The 27500-nt window shown below is 36.9% G+C and overlaps 1 protein-coding gene across 7 annotated transcripts; it reads right to left on the reverse strand.

The window, feature by feature from the left end:
- Window positions 1–2940: 2940 nt before the first annotated feature.
- Window positions 2941–24265, reverse strand: LOC135320722 (uncharacterized). Of its 7 annotated transcripts, none has more exons than XR_010379990.1 (12): window positions 23436–24265; window positions 21471–21586; window positions 21284–21365; window positions 19924–19989; window positions 19063–19126; window positions 17637–17704; window positions 15470–15674; window positions 14078–14185; window positions 12096–12210; window positions 11648–11710; window positions 9333–9417; window positions 2941–6435 (listed from the first exon to the last, which is right to left on the reverse strand). XR_010379990.1 is itself a non-coding variant. In XM_064483811.1 (2 exons), the coding sequence occupies exons 1-2, from the start codon at window positions 24130–24132 to the stop codon at window positions 21934–21936; spliced, it is 711 nt and encodes a 236-aa protein (XP_064339881.1). In that variant the 5' UTR covers window positions 24133–24265; the 3' UTR covers window positions 21597–21933. The 7 variants fall into 7 exon arrangements, 1 of the variants encoding a protein (XP_064339881.1); XR_010379987.1 differs by adding an exon at window positions 20591–20629 and having other exon boundaries at window positions 2941–9417; XR_010379991.1 differs by lacking the exon at window positions 11648–11710.
- Between the last annotated feature and the right edge of the window lie 3235 nt (window positions 24266–27500).

Consider the following 27500-nt stretch of genomic DNA (forward strand, 5'->3'; position numbering starts at 1 on the left):
TTGCAAACAGATTGTTTCCATGTTCTTTTGCAAACACAGAAAGGCCACAGGCCAGGGAAGGATAAGGCCAAGAGTGTTTTCATTGGGGAGAGTGAAGGACAAGTGTGAAGACACACAGCACTCCCAGCAGCCCTCTCGGCAGAGCCTGCCACTGGGTGAGCAGCTACCATGACTACCTACCATAATCCTGTGAGGTTCATGCCTGTACAAGCCTGCCTGTGAGAAGAGCAAAGTGAAGCTCAGAGAGGTGTGGGGACACTCCAAAGACAAACAGATAAGGTGGGATCATCACCACCATGCTGTGCTGGGACAGGCAGTCACCTGTCACATTGCTCATGCATGGCCTGCTGGGAGTAGTGAAGGCCTGATAGGAGCACAGGAACACTGTGGTGAAGGTGATGTTTCTACCTGGGACAGCTGGTACCGGGAACTCTAGCTGATTCTTCATTGTGCCTGCTTTGAGTGTCAGCATGTTGCAGCCTCATGTAGGGGAAGGGCTGCCTCCTTTCCACACCGGTGCACAAGGAAGAGCATGTACACACTGGCATCACCATAGACCACCGGCAGGATCAGGATCTGGAGCTCAGAGCAGAAACTGCCAACACCAGGAACTGGTGCAAGAGGAGGACCTGAGTGCCCCCTGAAACATTTCTAGTTTTAAAAACATACTTAATTAGGGGGAAGTGATAAACAGTTGATCCCTTCAAAATATTCGGTTATCCAAGGAACAACAGCACCTCAGCATTGTAAGAGGATTAACTCAGTCATTAATAAACATCACTATAGGTATAAGAAAACAGTGTTAGGAGTTACAAAATGGTCTCAAGATCATGCAGGTCAGAACTGAGAACCGTCCAAAGCATGTGCTGCATGATAGTCTCTCTAAGCTACCTGAGGCTTGGTCTGCTCCTGACACAGGGCAGATGGTCTGAGAAAACCACACTCCTCAGGGGACCCCAGGGAGTTGACAGAGTTGAGTTTGCGTTTCTGATCATCTTCTAAGTTTGGAATTTTGAGATTCTTCTGCACCTGTCCTTCCTCCAGAACAGAATCTGATTCAGGAGGGATTCCAAGGACTGAGGCATGTGTCAGGCAAGAGAGCAGGCATGGCTGGATGAGAGCATCGCCAGTGCCATCAACAAAGAGGCCAGGGCACTGAGATTTCCAGTGATTTAGCATCCTGGCTGGGAGGGGTCATGTGTTCTACAGTGAGTTCTGAGTATCCTGCACCGCCCCCGAGGACCTGCAGGGGGCGCGCGAAGCCAGCGTGTCTTAGGTGGCGGTGCGCATGCGCAGTTCGCATCAGCAGCCAGCGTCTTCCCTGGGGGCGGAGCTTGTTTTCCTCAGTACTGAGCGGGCGGCGCCATGGAGGCTCCAGGACAGCGCTGCCTGCGTGTCCGCGGGAGGAGGACGCTCCCCGCCCGCTGTCTGAACTTATGCCGGTTTCCCACGGCCTGAGCCCGATTCCTGCCGGGGTGTGTGTGGACCTGACCGAGCTGGGGTCCCGGCCGGCCGGGCAGGAGGGGACGGGTGCGCTGGCGGGCCCGCTTCGACTATTCTCCTTGCCCGCCGGGAGCGGGTGAGTGTCCGTGCCCCTGGTCCTCACTGCCCGGGCCACCGCTCCCCCGTGTGATCGGGGGTGTGTACACTAAGGGTCAGGAGCCGGGATGCGGGCGTAAGTGTCCGCGCCCCTGGTCCTCACCGCCCGGGTCCCCCTTCCCCCGTGTGATTGGAGGTGTGTACACCGCGCCGGTCAGGAGCGGGGACGCAGGTGTAATGGGAAAGGGGCTGAGAAAGTACTGAAAGAGTTAAAGACAAGTGTGTAAAATCACATTATGTTAATTTTTATATTTTAAGTGTGTCAAAGTCAGAGTTTATCATGCTTTTACTTTCTTGTCTTTAAAGGCATGCAATCATTTATACTTAAAATATGCTTCTCATCTTATCTCGTTTTCAAGTCAAAATACTGCCATGGTTGACATTTTCTCATAATATAGTGACAATCTTCAACATGTGTGAATATAAACTCATTGAAAAAATCTTGCAGCATTCCATGGTGAGTAGTCTTGTTAAAAATAATATCTGGGCCGTTACTAAATTATTACAAAAATATAAATTTTTTTGAATCACTTTTAGAAGTTCCACACACACTGGTATTTTTAAAACACCAACCAGTGCATAGTGCTTAAGACCATTTAAGATGAAATATATTCAAACCTAAAACTTTAGAATACTCAAAAGGCAGGATAATGGCTGCTTTTTCATTGCAAATACATTTTTTCTTCATAAGTGCAAAATACGAAAGTATTCAGCTAAATTTTGTATATCTTTATTCAAAAAGTGAAATTAGAATATAATCTCATTATTTTTTATATTAAGGCTATTTCCCATAAAAATTGGTATTTTTATCTGTAGGATCTTAATTGTCCATTCATTTGTTTTTTCTTTTGGTTTCTTTAACAGAGAGTGCATTCTTGTGTCTTTTTAGAGTTTTTAATTCTGCTAACTTATTCCAAGAGACTTTCTGACACTGATAGTAAATAAGGGGAGAGCCCTTATAGTAACTGTGCATCTTTTCATGTAGTCAGGATTTTTTTTTTTTTTTTTGGATAACATTTTTTTACAATTTCCACTTGGTTCACAATATTATCCCATTATGAAAACTCAATGAAAAATTGTAATCTGTTTACACCAAGACACTTATGTCAGCACAGTGTGCTTGCTGATATGATTTTACATTAGATTATAATATAATTATTTTATTTGATTTACATATATACTAATACACATTTTATATATGTACACACATATATGAATATCTACTAAATGCCATTAATTTGCATGGGGTGGTAGCTGATAACATGTGATCTTTCTGACCATTGGCTATTATGTGTGTCTAACGTACTTCTTAGAACAGATACTAGAACATCACACCTCTCATTATACAGTATTTTAACGGTTATATTTTATTTTATTTATTTTTAAACATTTTTTATTGATTAATAGTCATTTTACTATGTTATGACAAATTCCAGTGTAGAGCACAATTTTTCAGTTATACATGAATGTAAATATATTCATTGTCACTTTTTTTTTTGCTGTGAGTTACCACAAGATCTTGCATATATTTAAGATTCCACACATGAGTGATCTCATATGTTATTCCTCTTTCTCTTTCTGTTCTGCTCCACCTAGAATAACATTCTCCATGAGCATCCATGTCTCTGCAAATGGCGTTATGTTGTCAGTTTTTGTGGCTGAATAATATCCCATCATATAAATATCCCACATCTTTATCTAGTCATCTGTTGATGGACATTTTAGGCTGTTTCCATGTCTTAGCTGTTGTAAACAGTGTAGAGAAATCAGCTGAAAACCTTATGGGGGTTCCCTTGTAACTCACTCTGTTTTTCTCTTGCTTCCTTTAGGATCATTTCTTTATCCTTGACTTTGGCTATCTTGATTAGGATGTGCCTTGGTGTGGGTCTGTTTGGGTTCTTCCTGTTTGGGACCCTCTGAGCCTCCTGTGCTTGGATATGATTCCTTCTTTAGGTTTGGGAAGTTTTCAGTCATGAGTCCTTCCCATACCTTTTCAATCCCCTTTGTTCTTTTTCCCCTTCTGGAACTCCTATTATGCATAGATTGGCACACTTTATATTACCCCATAGGTCCCATATATTGTTTTCATTGTTTTTTATTTGTTTTTCTCTCAGCTGTTCTGATTGGGTGCTTCCTGTTGTCCTGTCTTCTAGATCACATATTTGTTCTTCTGTATTTTCTAGTCTGCTTTGCACAGCCTTTAGGTCAGCTCTCATCTCAGCCAATGAGTTTACTAATTCTACTTGGTTCTTCTCTATAGTTTCTATTTCATTTTTGACATATTTTATATCCCTAAACCCTATTTCTTTTAGTTCCTTCAGTACTTTGATCACTATTTTCTTGAAATCTTGATCTAGTAGGCCATCAATGTCTATTTCCTTGATCACGCTTTCAGGGGATTTCTCTTGATGTTTTCATTGGGAGTGGCTTCTCTGTTTATTCACATTGCTCATATCTCTCTGGCACCGTGGCTTAAGGAGTATCAGTTACCTACTTAACCTGGAGATGGTGTGCCCTTAATGATTTGATCGAGAAGTCTTTGTGTCTTCGTCCTGCTTCGCGAACTCAGCTTGCTGTTTCATAGGCCTTCTGTTGGCGCCCTCATCTGTGCTGCTCTCAGTGGCTGTTGGCTAGCAGATTGTGCCCCCTCCTAACACTAGGTCAGAAGCTGAGCTCTTACCCAGTGGGCGGGCAGGTCACTCCCCCTCCTGATGCCACAGTCAGATGCTGTGCTCAGGGGGAGGCAGGTGGGCAGATCACACCCCATCCCAGCACCGTGGTCAGGTGCTGTGCCCTCTCCTGGTGCTGGTCACTCCGCTGCTCTGTGCAGCTGCCTGCTCTGCCTCGGGTAGGCGGTCTGTAGGTGGGCTCGGGGAAGACCGCGGAACAGCCCCGCCTACGCTCTGTGCCAAATCTGAGCTCCTTGTTTCTCTTGGCAGCACAAGTTCTCTGAGGTGTCAGGGTAGAAAGATCCTCCCTGCCTCAGGCTATAAACAAGTCTCAGTCCTGCCTAGGAGGTTGTGGAGCCCCCACGTGCAGATTCAGGCCTCAGCCCCGCCCCCGCCCGGGCACTATGCACAGGAGGAGATGGTAGCTGTGGCTGAGCCCTGCCTCTCTTCTTGCGGGATGTGCCAGTAATGGCACAGGTCTGAGGAGACAAAGGCTAAAGCACCCCTCCCCCCAGGGCACATGCCTGTTTACAGTTTTGTTTACCTTCTGAGTTAAAATTTACCTGACAATGAGATGTATAAATTAGGCTTTTGAGGTTCATCCTTGTATCAGTAGTTGATTCTTTTTTATTGTTGAATAGTATTCCATTATTTGAATATACTATCATTTGTTTTATTCATCCTCCTACTAATAAATACTTAGGCTTTGGATATCTTTTTTTGCAAGCAAATATTTTTTTAAAAAATGCAAATATAAAATACATGCTTAAATGTGAACACATCTTAAGTATGCAGCTCAGTGATTTTTCACAAAGTAAACACATCTATGTAACCTTCATCCAGTCAAGAAACAGAACATTGCTGTTCCACTTTGGGTTTCTTCCCAGATACTACGGCACCCCTTTGATGGACTCACCATCCTAAATTCAGCCACCATGGATTGGCTTTTTTGCTTTTGAAATTTTTGGTCCCATACTTTCCTCTCAAAATTATGTAAGATTCATCCACTAGTGTTTTCTGTAAACTAGTATATTTATTTTTATTGCTTTAAAGTACACAACTTGTATGCATGTGCCACCACTTATGGTCATGTATTGTTGAAAAGTGTTTGGGTCATTTTCTATTTGGGGGTATAACAAATAGTGATTATGAGAATTTTCTGGATGTCCTTTGGTGCTCAGATGTAGAAGTTTCTGAAGGGTACACACATGGGTTACCCTTGGTAATAGGGTGTGTGTGTGTGTGTGTGTGTACACATATACACACACACATATACATATATAACTTTCATTCAAAAAGCCTATTTCCAAAGTATTTGTAAGAATTTATATTCCCACTGGCCATGTGTAAGAGTCCCCATTGCTTGTTGCCCTCACCAATGCTTCGTATCACTTAACAACTAACTATTCTAGTGGATGCCTAATGGTGTTCCAAGTGTGGGTTTAGTACGTATTTCCATTATTACTAAAGAGGTCAGCCCCTTTTCATAGCTTATGTGGATTTTTTTGTGTGTGTGAGAAGCACCTGTTCAATTTTTTTGCACATTTTAATATTAAGGTTCTGCCTTTTTCTCCACTGGTTTTTGTTCTTTATATGCCCTAGATACAAGTCTTTTGTTGGATATAGGTATAGCAAATATATTTTCCCACCGTGTGGCTTAGCTTTTCACTTTCTTAATGGTATCTCTTGATAAAAATAATTCTTAATTTTACTGAAGTCCAACTTAAAACTCTTCTTTTATGTTTAGTGCTGTGTCCTGTTTAAGAACTCTTTGCCACTTCAAAGTCATTAAAATATCTCCTACACTATTTTCTAGATGCTTTATTTTGGTGGGGGATTAGGTTATTTATTTTAATGGAGGTACTGGGAGTTGAACCCAAGACCTTATGCATGCTAAGCACACATTCCACCGGAGCTTTACCCTCCCCCAGATGCTTTGCTTTATGTTTCAAATTTATTAGGTTTATAATCTATCTAAAATTACTGTTCATGTATGGTACAGGGTTTAATTCAATACTGTTCCATTGGTCTATATGTCTAACTTTAGGTAGTTATCACATAGACTTAATATTGTTTTATAATAAGTCCTTTAATATTGTTCTTTAATATCATCTTGGCTATTGGCCCTTCACGCTTCTCTATGTATTTAGAATCAGCTTGTCAAGTTCTACAAAAAAACAGTAACAACAATTAACTTTTGGGGATTTTGATGTGCACATGTAAACCTTTGAATCAGTTGAAGGGGAACTGACATCTTTAAAATGTTGAGCCCTCCAATCCATAAATTTGGATTATCTCCCCTATACTTATATTTATCACTGCTGTAACAAATTATCACAAATTTTGCAGCTTAAAGCAACACAAACTTATTGTTTTATGGTTCTGTAGGTCGTCAGGAACAGGTATCACTTGGCTAAAAATCAAGATGTCAGCAGCACTATGCCCTTCTGTAGGTCAAAGAAGAATGTATTTCCTTGTCTTTTTCAGCTTCTAGAGTTCACACACACTTCTTTACCCATGGCCCTTCCTCTATCTTCAAAGCTAAAAGCTTTACAGCTTTCTAATCCCTCTTCCAAAGTCATATCTTTCTGACCACAGCTGGGAAAGATTTTCAATTTTTAAGGACTCCTGTTGTTAGACTAGGCCCATGTAGATAATCCAGGCTAATCTCCCTGTCTCAGAGTCCTTAACCTGATACATCTGCAAAATCCCCTTTGCCATGTAAAATAACATATTCACAGATTTCAGGATTAGAGCATGGATATAGGTAGGGGTCAGTGTGGTGCACTATTCTGTTTATCAAACTGTTTAACATTTGACGCTTTCTAACGTACAAGATAGAAGACCCTGATCATGTTTAGAATGCTTCCTCTGCAAAATATTGGGCACTGAGTTTATTTGAAAGGACTGAAAATAATATTACCACAGGAATGGTTTCCTAATTCTACTGACATTTACTTACTTTATACTTAAATACCCAAAATGGTCAGCCAGGAGTGGAATCTTGGCAAATAAAATAAAAGTATAATTCAAGCTTTTATCACTGAATTTACTAGCTAATTCTATTTTAGAAACAGACAGAAAATAAAACAATTTAGATTAAGTCTTCTTACTTATATATTAAGTGAACATAAAGTTTTAAAAACATGTCTGAATATGGGATAAAGTGAGCATCATAAAATGTAATGTTAATATTTAGTACCTGCAAATCAAACTCCCAATTTATAAACAAGTTCATACTGTATAGCACAGGGAACTATATCCAATACTGTTTTGTAGTAACTTATGGTGAAAAAGAGTATGAAAATGAATATATGTATGTTCATGTATGAATGAAGCATTGTGCTGTACACCAGAAATTGACACAACAGTGTAAACTGACTACATATATATATATATTTGAAAGGACTATATATACCAAGAAAAAAATTAGATTGATAACCAACAAAAAATCTGTCAGTAATATAATGCTAGAGACACTGAGACACAAAAGAAAATCTCAGGCATACATCTGTTTATAGAGTCATAGAAAAAATAGTGCCTATGCAAGTCCCTGATAAGCATGAGAAAATAGGAAAGGCAATATAAAAGTTCAAAATGCTTTGCTATGTAAGAGCTGCAAGATGACTCAGACACAAACTTAAGTGGTCAAAATGTTTATATAATTAATGATAACTTAAAGTAATTGAGGACATCATTTTAAATGAGATTAAAATAGCTGCACCATTTTCATATTACTAAGCAAGTCATTTCTGTTTACAGTAGGTTTATATTATTTTTATATGTATTTATGTTTTATAAAGACATCAACTTAGATCCTGGCTGATAACTGAGAGTAGAGCAACTGATTGATTTAAATGGGTATCATAGGCTTATCAGATTTCATATGCTTTAAATATACATTAGTTATTAGCTGTCAGGAAGAGTTCAATTTTCATTTATTCTAACATAGCTGTGTCACAGGCAGGTTAATCTGTATTTACAATGGAGGATCATGATAGATATAAAGATATCAAGTCTTATTGATCTTCATAGGGGTGCTTTTATAAGAAAAGGAAATAAAATAAGAAAAATCTAAAATACTACTTTTTTTATAGTGTTCTAAAAGTTTTATCTTTATTTTTATTTTTTTACTGAGTTATAGTCCGTTTACAATGTTGTGTCAATTTCCGGTGTACAGCACAATTTTTCAGTCCTTTATGAATACACGTATATTTGTTTTCATATTTTTTCACCATGAGCTACTACAAAATCTTGAATATATTTCCCTGTGCTATACAGTATAAACTTGTTTATCTATTCTATATATACTGTCAGTATTTACAAATCTTGAACTTCCAGTCTGTCCCTACTCACACCCTGTAAAATACTATTAAATCAACATATATTTATGAAGAACTATGAAAAATGGGAAACTATAAGTTGTTTCTTTAAATTGGAGCAAAGAGAACTACTTTAACTTGGAAAATAGTTAAAATCTGGCAAGTTTTATGATTTCATGTTCACCCCTGACAGTTTTTCTTTCCTCCTTTCTCCTTCAACTTTTTTGGGCCTTCTAAAGAATTAAATTAAAAAAAAGAAAAAAAAAGAAAGAAAGAAAGAAAAAAAAGAAAATTAAGAAACAGCTTTGCATCTAAAATAACCTCCTAACTGGAAAGATTATATACTTTGTGAAAAATTTACAGCTGCCAACTTATGATCTATGTCTCTGTCCACACTGCGTTACTTGTTAGGAAGGGTCTTAAAAAAAAAAAAAAAGTAAAGAAAAATAGCAAATTATAATGGCTTTTACATTTTAAATTCTTTTCTATGAGTTTATAATCTGCTCTATCATGAGTTATTAAGATAAACATTATCAGCTATACTCTACTTTCCTATCATGCACATTGTGACTCTGAGAAGCACGCACGCTCTAACTTACCATCTGCAGGTGGTGTACAGGTCAATGCAGTTCTTTTGACAATATATGGTTTGTAGTCTAGTTGTCTAACTACTACATAATGGAAAAGATGTAGAACTACTGGTACCACTGCCCTCGGTCTCTGTCATTTACCTTAAACATACCTGGAAAAGTAGATTCAAAAACTCATTGGCAAGAACATTTTTCACACTCCAGATCTGATATTCTTCTAGAGTTAAGATGGCCATTCTGAAAGAGAAACAATATTTAAGAACATCTTAAATCTTCATTTTCTTATATTATTTGAATAAAATCTGTTTTATTAAACTTGCAATGGTCATTTGCCTGAAAGAAAACTAATGATTTAATGTAGATGCTATATGTTCATCTAAAAGTAGGCCAGCAAAAATAAGTTCAAAAGTAACCAAACTCTGAAGTAGTGAGTCATAACGTGGGCAATTTATCACCAAAAATCTTCCTCCAGTAAGACCTGGGAAATAACTCACAGTATCTTCTGGTTCAAGGTGAAGTTTACTAACAGAACCCACAAAAGGTTCTGGGTAGAGAAAAAGGATTATTTACTAACTTTGAAAGCATTTTTCCAAACTCTCTGGATTATGCCCTTTGACCCTAACAATTTTCTAAGATCTTCTTTAAAACATCTGGCATTATTAGACTTCTTAAGAGATTTAAAAGAACTAAATGTATATAATAAATGAGTATCTATATTAACATTTCCTCAAAATAAAATTTAACATTACTTTCACAAGTTGAGTAAAGCAGTATTTTTTTATTTTTTGGTGTCAAAGTGTACCAAAAATTACATTTATATACAGTAGACAATATTTCTTGGGAGGCAAAAATATAACCAAATGCCTCTTACTTCATGTTTTGAACAATCACCTTAACAATCCTAGATGAATAATAATGTTCTTAGCTTTTATTACTTAATTATATTTTTATTATTTAATGATTTATTATTTAATGATACTTAATATTATTTATTATTAATGATATTCATGTATTCATTCAATATATAATACCATTCATTATAAGAAAAGATTTTAAAGCACTGTGATGGTACTTATTGGCTTTCATGATGCAACTTCCATTAAAGTATATTAATACCAATGTAATGGTACAAAATAATGGGTAATATTGTCACAGTCTAGTCACCAGTGAATATGGGTAATAGGTTTGGTTGAAAGGTCCAAATTCTATTCTAAATTTTTACCATTTCATTATTATGGTTACACGGAGATGGAGCAGCTAAATGATCTTTTTTTTTAATGTTCAAAAGTACAGTCATAAGAAGAAACTCGGTCTTACACAAAAATAGACAGCAATGATAACCTCCATACTTATAAAACACCCAGAAAAAAGGCGATGGAAATTGTATCTCTACATAAGTTATTTCCTAAAAGAAACTTTCCTATGTTTCTGTTTTCATATATACCAAATAGAAATGGCTACCTTAGTTTTGGGCAGAAAAGTAAATGAAGATGGTTATCTGAATTGCCAAACAAAGATCAAGCCCTGAAAAATTCATTTCTATTATTTATTTCTATTGAGTGTCAGTTAATAAGACTATGATGATTTCTTCTGGATTTGTGATTAAAAAAAATGTTACTTATTTTTCTAAGCCTGTATAAGACCACTATGGTCTACATCCTACCATCTGCTACTTGGTACATGTCAACATTTGAATAGAAAGGGTCAAATTAACTCATATGTGTAGCACATATATGGATTATCTTCAGTTTCACAGGGATACATAGACATTAAGGCAAACCTATTATAATATCTTTAATAAATGTTGTGAAACTAAATAAATTCAAGGCTTTATTCTTTGTAAAGTACATGCTCGTTTCTGCTATTATACAATTATTCTGGCTGCTATTAAAGAACTTAGGACAGACCCTCACCAATATTATTGAAAAAAAAAATTTTTTAAACAATATACACCACCCAGATTGAGATAAAAAATAATTTCCATCATCCCAGATATCCTATGGTCCTTCCCAGTTAAATGACCCATCTCCAAAATCACTATTGTAACACTTATTAACATTAGTTCTGTCTCTGTTCTAGAATTTCATATAAATTGAATTGTACAATGTGTTCTTTTATTCTGTGGCTTCTTTTGCTCAATATAAGTTTTGTCTTACCATAATGTATTAAAATGGGAGAAGTAAAGATTATAAACTACAAATGGCAAGGGCTGTCTCTACTTAATTTTTATAAAATGCCTAGCTTATAAAATATAATGTTTTTATGTAAATAACACTTAATGGAGTTGTTTAAAGGTGGAATGGGCTTTCCTTAGGGACAACTTGGAGGTATTGTAACGACAGGTCCAAATAATCATTTAGCAGGTATGATGTAGAAGAGATTCAAGTATGTATATATAAGGTATGTACACCAATTCAGAATATAATGTATTTTTAGAAAAGAATAAATTAGTCTCTGCTAGACTCACCTTTGTGGTATCATGCGCATTCTATGGGTCTTCTACAATGTTGGATACATCCACGTGTAATTACTTTAAAACCAGAAACCCAAATCAGTAGTTAGGAAGGAGAAGGTATCATTTTTATTAGCCAGTAGCTGAAGTATAAAGTATTTTCGGTCAAGGTTTTTCTTTTTTTTTTTTTTAATTACAGAAATAGATTGCTTGTTTACCTTAAAAATTTATGACAATTTTCCAGTGGTTTCATTTTTTTTTACATAATACATTCAGTTTATTAAATTTTCTAAGGCAAATTCTCTTCCCAATTTTGCATCTTTGGCTATGAATATTTTGAGTAGCATAATATAGAACCTAGAAGTAGTAAGAAATCTTTTTCTCAACCTCCTTTAAAAAATTCTTCACTCTATGTTCCTGTTGGAAGTTTACATGCAAGAAGATGTATGCAATCAGACTTTACCAGGATATCATCGGTGCAGTTGTCCTTCCAGACCTCTAAATGTGCAACCACGTGTCTCTCAGTTCAACCCTAGAAAGAACTCCGTCACCGTCAACATCAAATACCTTGAAGCAAACTAAAGAAAAGAAACTCTTATGGAGGGAAATTACTTTCATATTCTGAAGTATAATACATTTTATTACAAGCTGCCCTAGTAAAATTACTTAGTTCCTCAAACAACTACATTCTGGATTAAGTTCTTATTTGGAGGACACTGTGTCCTTAAAGTCCTTTGAACTTGTAGGAATTCCTGTAAACTTCACAAGTCTCTCTCCTTATATCATTAGCCAGCTTAGAGAACTCTATCCTTCACCTAAATCTAAAGTTAAATTTCTTGCAAACTGAAAAAGGGCCAAGTTACTATACAATATCTCACAGATTTTGAGAAGGTAATTCAAGCTTTTAAATTAATTTCTAATATTTAAAACTGATCACTTCAGAGTTGATTCTTACAATGCTGAAAATATTCCATCTACATTAAGAATCAACAAAAAGCTGGTACAGTAAGCCCCCTGTATCCATTGGTTCTGCATTCACAGGTATAAACAATAGATCAAAAAAATATATATATATATATAAAATATATATATATATATATAACTTTCCCAGAAAGTTCTCAAATGCAAAACTTGAATTTGCTATGCACTGACAACTATTTACATATCATTTACATTGTATTTACAAATAATTACATTATATTAGGTATTACAAGTAACCTAGAGATGATTTAAAGTATACAGGATGATGTTCATAGGTTATATGCAAATACTATGCCATTTTACATAAGGACTTAAGCATCCATGGATTTGGTATCTGAGGGGGTCTCAGAACCAATCCTCAGCAGATAATGAGAGATGACTGTATAAAGATTTTGCGTCTCCAATGTAATTAATGTGCACCCAATATTTTTGCCTAAGAACAATTTCAAATCTTCAATGAAGTTTATATACAACAAGCTAAAAATCCGAAATATCAGCACTTTGCTAATTAACATCAATATCAGCAAAATTGCTAGTTAGTCTAGTTGGTTAACTTCCACTAGTCCACTGGCAAAAAATAAATTAAAAAAAATTTAAGACAATAATTAACCTCAATTGAGAAAAAAAGACTTCAGCCTCTTTAATACCAGAAATTTAATGTGAACAAATAATCTATCACAAAGCTAGGTTAGAGTAATGGTATACTATCAGGGAAGATAAAAGAAATCTAAAGTTTTAAGATTTAATAATTATCTACTTCACACACCCGTGTAACAATTATGCTATTAAATTGAGTGCATCACAGTACAACATTACTAAAGAATATTGAACTATTAAGTATCATACCCAAAATATGCAGTATTCGTGAAGCTGTATTTTACAAAGATGCAGAGATAATGACCCTAGTGAATATATAAGAATTAGGTTCCAATTAAATGTAAACTGCTGCATTTTCCTAACCAAATATGTTTAAGATTTATTAATGTAATATGCTTATAAATTATGCTATAATATTTTAGCTAGGTTTAAAAGATAAATTTAGTATTTAATAAAATTGTTTTATCATAAATTTAATTTTGCTAATAAAATATCAATATACACAGTGCTAGAAAATAAGTTGGAATTCAAGTTAAGCAAGGCAAATTTTCTATATAGACTACCAGAAAATATTTTCTATATGCTTAACATTTTCAAACACATCATGAATGATGTAGTTCATTTATCATGAATTGTACATTCATCTGGAAAATCAACCATTATTAATAACAAAGATCTTAAATTACTCCACAGTAAAAAAGAATAGATGATTGAACTTTACACTGACCTCAGTAAAACCTCAGCAAGAGATTGCTATTTGCCAAAGGGATGAAAATTCAAGCTTTAATCAGATGATTTTTTACATGAATGGATGCTAATTTTTTTCTCTGTATAGATTCCAAATTTTGTGATGTTTAACACACTTACATTTCTGTCTTTCAGCCAGAGGTCCTCTGCAACAAGCTGATAACCCACAGGATATCTCCTTAAAATCTATGTGGCTGTCATGATTTTCACCAAAAGCGTTAAATAACCCTGTAAAATAGGAACACAGAATAAATCACAGCCAACAAACTTCCTGTTAATAATGACATGCTTATGAAAGGAGGCATGACTCGCATAAACTGACTTAGTTTTTAAAAGTTATCAGTAGTTTCCACTGTCTTAGGAAGTTTTTTTTCCCCCCCTGGCATAATTATAACCAAAATTTAACTTCCTAGAAGAAAATACTATCATTTAGTGTTTGGTTTTGTCTGCCTACCTGTCTCTAACTTATATTAATTCCAAAAGTCTAAAGTGATTGTAGAATGTAAAAAATAAAAGTATATTTTAAAAATGTAACTGGAAAAAAGTCAGAGACCACAATTATCCTAATTTGGAAAGACTAAGAAGAAAAAGGAAAAAAGAAGAAGAAAAGTTGAACTCTATCAAAGATATACTGTGTTGTTATTAACAAGCTTCATACAGCTCCTTCATGAAGCAAAGAAAACTAACACACTATATTATAAGAGAAAGAAATTCTGTACTGCAGTCTTCATTGTACCACTTAATCTGTATACATAAATATATTAAATTTCAGAAATAAAGGGCAATTTATAATCTAATCCTGTGGATTTTAAACTTTTCATAAAAAATAAATGGAATCATTTTGTTTTCAAATGAAATGATTTCTCAATCTCTAATTCTAAAAAGGTAAAAACATAACTGCACTGCTGAAGTGGAAGCCCTGTCTGTTCTAGCTCCCCTAACAAATATTTCTAAAACACACTAGAAACCTGAAGAATACAGACTATTTCAAGAATCTAATTCTGTGCCCTCAAAGAGCAGAAAATTGAAGCTAAGAAGTAGTTAAATGACTTGCTAAAAGTAAGAAATTTTTTTTAAAAAGGTCTGAATCAGAAGCAGAACCCAAGCTTTCAGATTTCAAATACAGTTTTTGTGATTATCAGCCACAACTACTCCTTGTAAACCTCATTTAATATATATATATACTATATATATATAGTAGTGAAAAGTTTAGAGCTAAGTGGAGACCTTAGAGATGGTCTAGTTCAGTGGTTTCTTAATTTTTTAAGGGTGGGAGAGTGATACAGCAGTGGAACCTTCTTCTATATAAAAGAAATACAATAGACACTACTCAGCTGAGGAAGAGGTGAGGTCATGTGTGGAAGCTAGAGCTTTGCCTATTCAGTGTCCACCACCCTGACCTTGCACCAGATGCTGAGGCACCGCACTGGAGCACAGTTTCATAATGATTGTCTTGGTCAAACTGATTTTATATATGAGAATATTCAGGTGCAGAAAGGTAAACCGACTTACACAAGGCTCCAAAGGTGGAACAAGGCTCACGTGTTTACCAAAGAACATTTGTAGAAAATAGAAGGATTCCCATCTTCACTCAGAGATGGACAAATTGGTGGTGAAGCCAATGGGCCAAATGTCTCTAAATCAAATCATCCAGTTCGGGATTGAGCACTCAGCAACCAACAGCATTTCTCCAGATGAATGATGTCTGATTCCTCCACTGACAATCAAATCAAAAAAGATTATAAAATCTCACTCTTCTCTTCTGGACAATTAATTAGTTCATCCTGATAATGTAACTTCTAAAGATACATTTTAATTTCCCAGTTAAACTGTTAAAAAACTACCTAAAACAAAAACTCTGAAAGACAAATATATTGTATATAAAGTGGCATGAAAATTAAATTCAAATTAACATAAAAGAGGCTTTAAAATGGGAAAAAAACTTGCAATTTCCCATTAAGCAGGCTGTTTAGTTCCAACATGTAAAATAATAAACTAAGATATTTATTTTTTGCTTCCCACACTTTTATCTGTATTCACTTTGGTGATATTAATCTCTATCTTGGATTTGAAAATTCTTGATCATAGTCTCTCCTGGCTACACAGGTAACACACTAATAGCAGAATCTCTGTTTGATTTATCCTGTCATTATGGTAACCACTTACACATTTAATACTTATTAAATAAATGTACAAAGGGGATAGACCTAAGCTTCTCCTTCTTGGTCCTAAAATTCTTACTACCCCTCCTATAAAGGCAGGAGCCTCCTCTGTAGGACAGAGTGTAAGTGTATCTCCTGAGAAGGATTCCCCAACAAGGGCTGTCTTTACAGCGTGCTTTTAGATAAGATGTTTTTATGGGACATTTCAATAAAAGGATCAAGGACCTAAGCTTCCCAGTATGGTGGGAGTTGTGATGGGCATGGGAGAATGCTCACTTGGGAGGATGAGATGTTAAAGACACTAACAGTGAAAAGGACAGGGCAAGATGAAGGGCGATTGGGAAACAGGACCACAGAGATGTGACATCTACTTCCCACTGTCATCTAAGTGATACCTACTTGAAAGAAATATTTTTACAGTTAAATTCTATAATGGGGGTTATTTAAATGAAGCACACATATACTCAATGAGTAGATCACATAATTTTTAGAGATTCAGAGTGCATTAGCATTTTCAGAGTACTTTTTACATCAATAACTAGTATTTATAAATTCCTGTGCGCTAAATAATTATGTGGAATTATTTCCATTTTGCTTTTAGACTTACTACAGCTTAACCTATTCAATGCACTGATACAGAGTAATTTTTCTAATGAATAAAAATGATAATATACAACCTTGTTAAAGATTCTTTAATTTCTCCATCACCAGATTTATGAACACTTAGGCCTATGTATCAGGCCCCATTTCTTGCCAGCTTTTTCACCAACACCTTACATTTAGGTTATATTGCATTACCCAGAGGTCGGGAAATGTTCTTTCACACATCCATGTCTTTATTAGGTCCTGTGTCCTCTGAGGAGAAACCTTCTCCCCACTTTCACATCCTTCCATTTTACAGCCTAACCACTAATCCTTCTGTAAACACCTTCTAATGCTTTCCAACCTCACCAGCTACCCCAGGGTTTTAACTTCTCTCCTCCACAACTGTCCTCCACTGTATATAGTATCCAATATTCAAGTGAAGTATAAGTCCTCATTTACAGGTCTGTGGCCTCTCTAGATTATAAAGTGTTTGGATTCAGAAACCTTGTGCTTTTATCACTGTAGCTGCTAGAATTCATTTCATAGGACCTGATACATAGTAACCACACAATAAATACTTGCTGAATGAATGAATGAATGAATGAATAGCCAAGGCAATCTTCACATCCAAGGCTTCCCCATCCCAGCTCAGTATTCTTTCTGTTATATCAAAGAGACTCTGCCCCATGAAACAATAGACCCTGCACATTTTAACAAATGTATACAATTATTAGGAACTATTATTAGAACAGAGACTAGCACTACTGTTCTCATAGTTATGTCACATAAGTAGTGTATTAAAGCTCATTCTGACTTGTTATTTATACAAATCAGCTATGTCTGTCACCAGTTTAAATATTAGTAATTTAGAAAACAAAAGTTATTGATTTATCCACTCATCAAAAAACATTATGACAGATCTACTTACATACCTCTTTTGTCAGTTTATATACCAACTGTAAAAGAAGGGGTATACAGTCAACTCTGAGAGTATAATTGCCTGCAAAATAAATAAGAGAGTATTTTAATACCTCCAAATGGACTTAAAACCTGTATTTAATTCTAACTTTATTTTCTAATTATAAACAAGATATAACAGATTTCAAATTGAAGGCATCATTCCTGGAGAATTAAAAATAGGGTGGACCCTACAGATTATCATATTCAGTGAAGTATATCAGACAGAGAAAGGCAAATATCAAATTATATCACTTATATGTGGAATGTAAACAAACAAAAAAATGATACAAATGAACTTATTTACAAACCAGAAATACATTCACGACATAGAAAAGAAACTATGGTTACCCAAGGGGAAAGGGGGAAGGGAAGAGAGATGTTAGGAGTTCAGGACTAACAGATATACACTATTATATATGAAACAGATAAACAACAAGGACCTACTGTATAGCACAGGGAATTATATTCAGTATCTTATAATAACCTATAATGGAAAAGAATCTAAAAACAATGTATATGTATATGTATATGTATATGTATATGTATATGTATATGTATATGTATATAACTGTGTAACTTCGCTGTACACCTGAAACTAATATTACAAATCAAATGTACTTCAGTAAAAATAAATAAATAAAATTTTAGAATAGATAGATAGGTAGGTAGATAAATAGACAGACAGACAGTCTGGCTAAAACTAAAACACAAGGTGGAAATAACTCTTCAGGAGCCAGAGAGGCTGCAGCAAACACTCAGGATAGGAGACTGCAGAGGCAGACTCTGCTGCTAAGGCCGCAGCTCCTGCAGTAACAGTAAGGGCCATTGCTCATTACGGCAGCAGTACCTAGGGGTCTTTGGCAAAGGAAGTGGTAAGGCCATAATGTTCACGTTTTTATTCATTCATTCAATTCAATATCAAGACGTTAGACTACAGTGTGTCAGTAACTAACATGTATCCTGTGACACTTACCTAGAAATGACCATAACACGATGAAAGCCTACAGATGCACATGCCACATGTCAGGGTCAAAAGGAAGTCTGTAGTGGGTGCTTATTTCAGAGTTGTTCCAATACATACAGGAACTATTTCTGTATGAAATACTTTAGCCCAACTTTTAAAAATAGCTCCACAGGAAGAATGTCAAAAGTACTAAAGTTTTAAGTAGTAATCCAAGATAGGCCAATGGTAAATATACTAAAGAAATTAGGATCAATAGCTTAGTTATGAATCATATTGATTCATTTGAATCATAATAATGTTCTCTCTGGTAAAATGGAGAAATGGAGGTATTATTGAGGCATCTCATAGAAAGAGGATAATCCTAGTTTATGAGTTGGAGTTGACAGACTTTAATACTGGTATACTATTTAATGACAATCTGAAATAAAATTTACCTTCTGTGTATGAGTCTGCATTGATATATGCAACCTCTCTCTCCTGGAGTGTTTTCACATTCTCCTGTAGTTGAAGCAAAGCAGTCACTTAAATCACAGCATTTACAATTGTGGAAATACAAGCAAAACAAATTAACTCATTAAAAGAGTGGTTTGCACATACCATTATAAATCAAATGCCTATGCCTTTGACCATAATTTTAAGAAAATGCCATTAACTGGTTGATAATACTAATGCAATTAAAACAAGAAAGAAAAATATTAGTGATGCTGTAGCCACTGTTCATAGCAACAGCAGGGAGACCCAGAGGAAAACTGTCCCTGATCCCCTGCACCATAATATGAAGGGGTAAGGCTCGGAGATGCTCAGCCTCACCCTGGATCTACTGGAAGAGAACTGCTCAAAGTAAGGCCTGGAAATCTGTATTTTTAAAAGGTGTCCCTGGCAATCCTTACAGACATTAAAGTATGAGACCCCTTGACGTTGGGGATCCAAGTAACTTTACCATATTAAAAATGAGGAAGTTGGAAATTTGATTTATCAAGAATTTTTTGAAAGAGAAGATATTGATGAAAAAGAAGAAGGAGGGGAGGATAGAGAAAAAACTAGAGGGAGAGAAGAGTGGCTATTAGGACAAAGACAAGACATTTCTATCTCACACATACATGCACACACGCACACACATTCTAGAAAAATACAGCAGAAGAAGACTAATGCCATCATACACATGGGAATATGCGGAGAGAGCTCTTTTCTTCTCTCTGTTTCTCTCTCTCTCTCTAGCTTGCTACCTTATAAGAGCAGTTACAGTAAAAACATTTAAAGCTGTGACTGGTCATCCCACAAATGAGAATTCTCACCTCTGCACTTGGCCACACGGGATAGATGACAGCTGATTCTGCTGCAGAGTTTCCATTATGACAGAGCTACAGTAGAAATAAAAAAGATTCCTTAACTATATGTAAAGGTAAATGTGCTGCTGAATATGATCAAGAAGCTAGTAGAAAATGGGAAACAATATTCAAATTGTCTTTTAATTCAAATGAATTTAAATTAATGCAAGGCATATTATCTTGTATCTTGGATTTATTTTATCTGTATTCTAAGCTGCTTAAATTATAGAAAGACACATGTATTTCTATATACATGTATTCACAAGAAATTACATATTTCTAAAAGTAAGTGACCTTAATGAATAAGATCTGATTCATGTAAATAAGTGTATTATGAAATGCATGTTCATAACACCAACATAATAATGACTTTGCAATATACATGGAATCAAATATGATACAAGTAACTGTGATTTTATTCCCATACTTATTTGATTCATATTATTATTTTAAAGTATGCGGAAATGAGTCAGAAGGAAAGCATTTTAAAAACCAGACACAATGATAAGAAAGATATGATATTCTTTAAACCAATTCTATAAAATTTGGACTCATAAATGATGAACAAAACAGAGGATAGTCACAGGAAAGTGCTTTTTGGTGCACCTGCCTTTAAAAAAATACACAAGCCTACCTTGAACATGTAAGAACTTAGAGTTACTGGACAGAGAGCCTAAGGGAAGAAGATGAAAGAAGGGGGCCTATGAGAGACACTTTAAAATAAAGCATTAAGAGCCAGTGACAAATGAAAATTAAATCATAATTGAATTAAAAATAAATCCTTGAAATTTTAGAGTAATTCAATTTACAAAATCAATGTATTATACTTCCCAATCAGGCACTTTTGTAAATGGTAAAATATACGTATGGTTACAATTTAGTATGGAATCCATAAAGGAGAGACTATAATCAGAGTATACTCATCTTAAAAGAGCATGTTGTTTTCCTAGATAGAAGAAATCCAAGGAAAATGTAAAAACTTGAAAATTAATGCCAAGGATCTATATCAGATTTTCAATAAGATAATTCACTTGTCAGAAGCAGCTTCCTAGGTTTGACTATTTTCTGAGCTTACAGATTTTACTTATCACAAAACAAATATAAACAGAAACTAAAATATTTTAAAAATAATGAAAAAATTGGTTTGTACTTAGTAATTAAGAGGTTGTTTTGTTTTGCCAAACTGATGTAAAAGCAAAAACAAACTCTATTTCTTAAATTTTCTTGAGTATTTATCCAAATTAAAACAATATCAGGTAATGGAACACATCTGTGATTACCCTGAGTTACATGTTGACCAAGAAGATACATTTTCTGTCTTAGTTACCTCAGCCCATTTGTGGAACCCAGAAGTCCGATTTTTTCTTCATCCCAGCGGGCAAAAATGGTAGTTCTTCTCGGTCTCCAGCCTGTAATCATTGTTAACATACATGGTTAGGTACATCTGCCTAAAAACAAAGGAAAATTCACTTAAGTCACTTTCTGTCATCACTTGCCAAGGAAACATTATTTACCTCTACTAATCAGTTTTCCAAAATTCTGGACAACTTCTTATAAATCAGCAGTTCCACTGGTTAGGTCAATACCTCCAAATACCCAGAAGTCCTGATGATCTCCCAGAATAACACACCTGTTTGGAAAGGAAGGCATTCAAAAGAATGACAACTTAGAATGTACTACAAAGAGCAGTAATTTATGTTTTTAAATTAAACTTCCTCCTGCTTGAGTTTCCACCATAGAAAACCATCAAAGTAGTGTCTCCTTTTAGAATTTACCTTTTTTTCCCCACATTTAATTATATCACATCAACCAGGAAAAAAATATTAAGAGTTGATTAAAATTTATCTTCTCTTACTCCTGTAATCTTTGTAAAAACAAAATGTTTTAAGACATTTTAAAAAATTCACCAACTCAACAAGTTTCACAGATCCTCAGGTAGTTCTGATTATATCGTAAATGCTTGTGATTTTCTTGATGTTATTTTAACCTTCCTAGAATTTCACAAAGGGAACAAATTACTTCACATACAGCATTATGTCTAACAGGTTTCTTTCAATGTTTTGTTATAAGTCTCAGAAGTACAGAAAACTATTTAATAGGATGATAAATACCCATATGCCCACCACCTAAATTCAATCATCGTTAATACTGTTGAACTATTTGCAAGCGAGTTGCGCAAATCATGACAGTTCTCTCCTATGTATTTAAGAATGCACCTTATGGTGAAGTTAAAAAAAAAAAATCAGTATTTTATATTTTTCCTCCCTCATAGCTCTATTGTTGGTATTTATTTAAACTTCAAAATTATTATTCAACGTGAAAAAGAATCTTGTTCTTAGCAATTTTTTTTAAAAAAAATGTGTATTTGTCAATTTAGAGCTCAAATCAATTAAGGGATATAAGACCCAGGTGCTTTTTTTGATATTTTGACCAGGGAAAATTTCTGTTTCTGACTTTTCTCTTAAACTGTTACTGAAGCTACATGCTCTGTTTTCCTTGTGTCTGTATGTGTCTGTTTATAAATCACATTTGTCATTGTGTGCCTCTAGCAGGTATTAATACATGAGATAATAAAGTCTCCTATGTTAAAGGAACTCCATTCTAGTTGAGTTAAATATAGACTTTTTAAAAAAAATTCTTCTAAAATAAAACTGAACTTCTAATATCTTAAGGGTTCTGAAATTTTAAAACAAGCTTCTTACAGAACTTATAAAATACTTGCAGAATCCAAATTCACATTGCTAGGGCAAATCATTAACCAACAAGGCTCATTTAACCATTTTAGTTTAATAAAAACAGCTATCTCCTCTCTGATTCATCAGTGTGAAGTTTCCCTTTCCCTCTACATTTCAAGCCAGTCAAACTAAAGTTCTGATCATGCCATGCTGTTTCCCAACCCTGCACAAGCTGTCCTCTGCAGCTGGCGTTTACTGCCTGTCTTGATTCCTTGGAAATCTTACTGTTTGTGTAAAATTAAGCTCAATGAGCACCTGTTCCGTGGTCATGCCTCCTTAACACCAGTGCTGTCTGGGGTTAGTAACAGTAACGACTATGATGGTAAGCGCACGGGGCCATGTAGCAGTTAAGCGTTCACCACTGTGACCATCTAACCCACCCCCACAGAAGTGACCGGTGAACTTCGCTCCTTTCCCCCTTCTCTCCTACTCCTTCCCTTAAGTTAACCTAGGGTTTTGCATGCATAGTGTTTTGACAGTTATCTGAAACACTGTTTTAAACCGTCAGTTGAAAAGGGAAGACAAAATGTTACACCTGGCCCGGAGGAGGAGAGGGGTGGGAGTGGCCCAGAAGAAGCCGAAAGGGACGCGCGGCCTCGGATCACAACACAGCCCCGTTCCTTCCCGAGTTTCGCACCCGGGAAAGCAGAGGCCTGGGGCCCGGACCACCTCGGGGCCTTCAGGGGAGGCCGAGGGAGGGACAGAGACCCGCGCAGGGCTGGGGAGGGGCCCGCAGGGACTCACCGTCTGTGCAGCGGCTCCTGACCCACGGCTGGGCGGGCGGTGGTGGCGGTTGAGGGTGCGGTGCCGGCTGAGGCGGCGGTACCGTCTGAGGGGGCTGAGGCGGCGGCGGTACCGGCTGAGGGGGCTGAGGCTGCGGCGGCGGCGGTGCCGGCTGAGGGGGCTGCGGCGGCTGCGGTACCGGCTGAGGCGGCGGCGGCTGAGACGGCTGAGGTGGCGGCGGTACCGGCTGAGAGGGCTGAGGCTGCGGCGGCTGCGGTGCCGGCTGAAGCTGCGGTACCGGCTGAGAGGGCTGAGGCGGCGGCGGTACCGGCTGAAGCTGCGGTACCGGCTGAGAGGGCTGCGGCGGCGGCGGCGGTGGTACCGGCTGAGGCGGCGTCGGCTGCGGTGCCGGCTGAGGGGGCTGGGCGGGCGGCTGTGGCGGTTGAGGCCGCGGTGCCGGCTGCGGGGCCTGAGGCGGCGGCGGCGGTGGTACCGGCTGAGGCGGCGTCGGCTGCGGTGCCGGCTGAGGGGGCTGGGCGGGCGGCTGTGGCGGTTGAGGCCGCGGTGCCGACTGCGGGGCCTGAGGCGGCGGCGGCGGTGGTACCGGCTGAGGCGGCGGCAGTTGCGGTGCCGGCTGAGGCAGCGGCGGCGGCGGTGGCGGCCTCTGGAAGGACTTGAGGGACTCGAAGGCCTTCGCCAGCTTTTCCAGGGTCGCCATGGCGGCCTCCCGCCCCGCGGGGTCAGCCCCCGGAGTCGCCGGGCCGACCGGCGGCTCTGGTCAGCAGCGGTGGCAGTGAACGGGGCTCGGGGCTGCCAGCAGGTGCGGACCCCAAGCGCGCGGCCATCTTGGAGCCGTCCCGACAGCCCCCGCGGCCCTGCGTCCTGCCACGCTCCGCCGGTGGGGCGGGGCCGGGCCGCGGGATTGACAGCCGGAGGCAGCGGCCTCCGCCAATGGCTGCCGCGCCCGCCCCTTGGGCCCAAAGAGCCGACAGGGCTGCTGGAGTCACTGCGTTCTTCCCGGCGAGGGGCGAGGGGTACTGCACGGAGATCGGGAGGGCGGTTCGGGGGCGGGGTTTCGTGGCACGGTGAGGACGGTGGGGAGGGCGGGGTGACTTGTGATTGAGGGTCTCTCTCGGCGAGGGGCGTCCCCGGACGACGCCTAGCGGGTGGCAGGGAGGCGTGGCAGTGGGCTGGGAGCCCGAGACCCCCGCGGGGCGCTTGCCCACCCCGCGGCGCGGGCGGAGGGCCGGCTGGCCGGACAGCCTGCTGTAATATGCTGACTGTTATATATTTGGCCTTACCCTTGTTAGTTGCCTCAAATCACTCCTTGTTCACCTTCATGATCATTACCATAGATATACTTCTTACAAGCCTCGTACTTACTATGTTCCCTCATGCTACAGGGCCATACACATGCTATTCTCACTCTCAGGAATAATCTTTTACACATCAATGCCCTACTCCCCTCAAGAGATTTGCCTATCTAATTCCAATCCCTCTCAGTGCTCAGCTAATTTGTGAATTCATAAAGCCCATTACATTAACATAATTTCTTAACACCATGTCATTCTCCTTTATCACATTATTAAAGTATGCTTTATAATAACATAAAATCTATTCCATGCATGAAGGTAGATATTAAACAATTAAGTTCACAGTATAAAGTTGTAAGTACATATACTGTATATTATGAAAAATGTTAAGGAATAACATACTATCGTTAAATTCATTCACAATTTTTCATAGAAATATGGAAATATTTATTCCAAGTTGGATCATCACTATATGTGTGTGTGTATATATGTATATATTTTTCATCCTTCATTCACAATATAAGTTCTGATAAAATATTGCCAACAATTAACTTTTATACCCCAAATTACCAATAAAGGAATAGGAAAGAAGGGAGAAAAAAGAAAGGAAAGAAGGATATTGAGGGGTTTTAGAACTCTTGAGATTGAGACATATTAGATAAAGACTCAGATCTGTACATTTATGTATGATAATTATTTTCCTGAAATTATATAAAAACATAAAGAAAACTGAAAGCTAAATATAAAATTATTTACAACCCAAATTTGAGGTTAATTTATATCTTCAATTGATATGCATTTTTTAAATTTAATATTACACTGTTCCATTGCTATAATATAATCAAATTCATAAACAGAAAACTATATATGATATATACATCCTCTCACCATTGATAACATCTCTGAAAGCATTTTTGAAGTAGAATACTTTATATTTAAAGTTTTTATCATTAGAAAGGCTTTGAATATTTTAACACTATTAGATTTAATTTGCTTCATAGTATTATTTTTTCCATTACATGAGAAATAATATCTTATATGGTTTTGATTCATTCTTTAAGTAGTTTGTTAATATTGTGTAATAAGTGAATTCATGGAATTGAGGAAAGAATGTATTTTAGGTCCTGACATGTAACAGTTTGACTACAAATCCTTCCTTCCTTCCTTCCCTCCTTTTTCTCTTTCACTCCCTCTCATCTTCCTCTCTCCCTCTCTTCCCTACTTTCTTCTTATTTCTTCCTGATTTTAATAATCAGATTTACTAGCTAGCAGGACCATTTTACTACCTCTGTAGATCTAGTCTCCCACAATTATAGCCATCTTATTCTACATTATATTAGTGTGATAAGCACACATATAGATTACTTTTATCAAATATGTAACTTATAGTTTTGATTTTAAGTTAATTAGCTATTTAATTCAGATTGTCCATCATTTCTTAGAAGTCATGGAGTATTCTTTCCAACACTTAAATGAGATATGTAACCAATGGAATTTTTTCAACAGAATAGTGAAACTGAATTTTAGCAGTGACATGCAATAGTTTTGTGGATATTTATTGATAGAATTTTGTAAGATCTCTTCTGTAATGTATACAGTATGTACATTTTTTGCACCTGTCAAAGAACTCCAGGCTTTGAAAAGAGAGGTTCTAATGGATCATGTGTTAAACTGCATTGGTTGATTGATCCTTATAAAAGCATGTTTAGTCATTGCTGTTTTTGGTAGTGGTTTCACCAAAAAAAAACTGACAAATTTAATTGTGATAGTTAACAAATAATTCATAGATTATGTGTTATCACATAAAATAGAATGAATAATTGAATGCAAAAAATTCAACATGACTACTACTACTCTATTGAAGTGTTCATATTGACAACTACCGTCCCCTTACACAATAGTTGCATTTAGTTAAATGTCTTGAAAAACATAATTTGGAAAACTCAAGGTCCTCGGGTGCCAGAACCTTTAATGTGCAATTCATTTTCACAATTTATGATTCTAAGAGAGTTGCTCCAAGTCAAGAAGAGGGAATCTGTTAACCAAAATTGGCAGAGAGGTACAGAGACGATTGCTTCCAGGTAGTTTTCTTTTTTCAAAGACACACAGGCATTGTGTGAACAAGACACTTCTGTTGTTTTTGTTTTTGAGTTAAGATTTTATTGTTGAATTCTGATCAAAATAATTTATACATTTTAAATTTGCACTGAATGAAGGGAAAATCTGCACAAGATAGATCAGTTAGATTGAACTTTGTATTCTCTTTTGAAAAGTGTGTGTCCCTATACTTTTGCATATAGATCAAAAACAATACTTCAAGGCATTCTCACCAACAGCAAGCAGATCTCCAATTTAGAGTGTCTTGTCTTGCTTTTAATTTGCATTTAGAGTGTACCTTATTCTAGTTGGGAAGTTGTAGTCTCACTTCTGTAAGTGGAATAGTGAAGCTGTTTATATGTGAACTTGTTACATGTTGGTAATATTGTGTCTGTTGGGGGCTGGGAAATAAGTAAGCTTAATAAATTGATTCAATTTTGAGTGTGTTTGAATTTAATGAAACAAATTGTACTGATTGATTCTCAACACTTTAATTACAGGTTAATTTCAGATCACTGAATTATTTTATTTACATCAGGGCATCACAGATAGGATAGAATGATATGTTGTAATATTTTGGATACAGTTATTTTGGTTTTCACACTAATTAAAAGTTTTACCTCCATCTCCACCAAGGACAAAGGGACAAGAATACAGTTGTTTAGAAAATGATACA

Source organism: Camelus dromedarius, unplaced genomic scaffold (genome assembly GCF_036321535.1).
Source record: "Camelus dromedarius isolate mCamDro1 unplaced genomic scaffold, mCamDro1.pat HAP1_SCAFFOLD_114, whole genome shotgun sequence".
NCBI classification, from domain to species: domain Eukaryota; kingdom Metazoa; phylum Chordata; class Mammalia; order Artiodactyla; family Camelidae; genus Camelus; species Camelus dromedarius.

Bases quoted from the DNA above. Each gene is read 5' to 3' on its own strand.
- LOC135320722 (XM_064483811.1), bottom strand. From the start codon at position 24,132: ATGGCGACCCTGGAAAAGCTGGCGAAGGCCTTCGAGTCCCTCAAGTCC.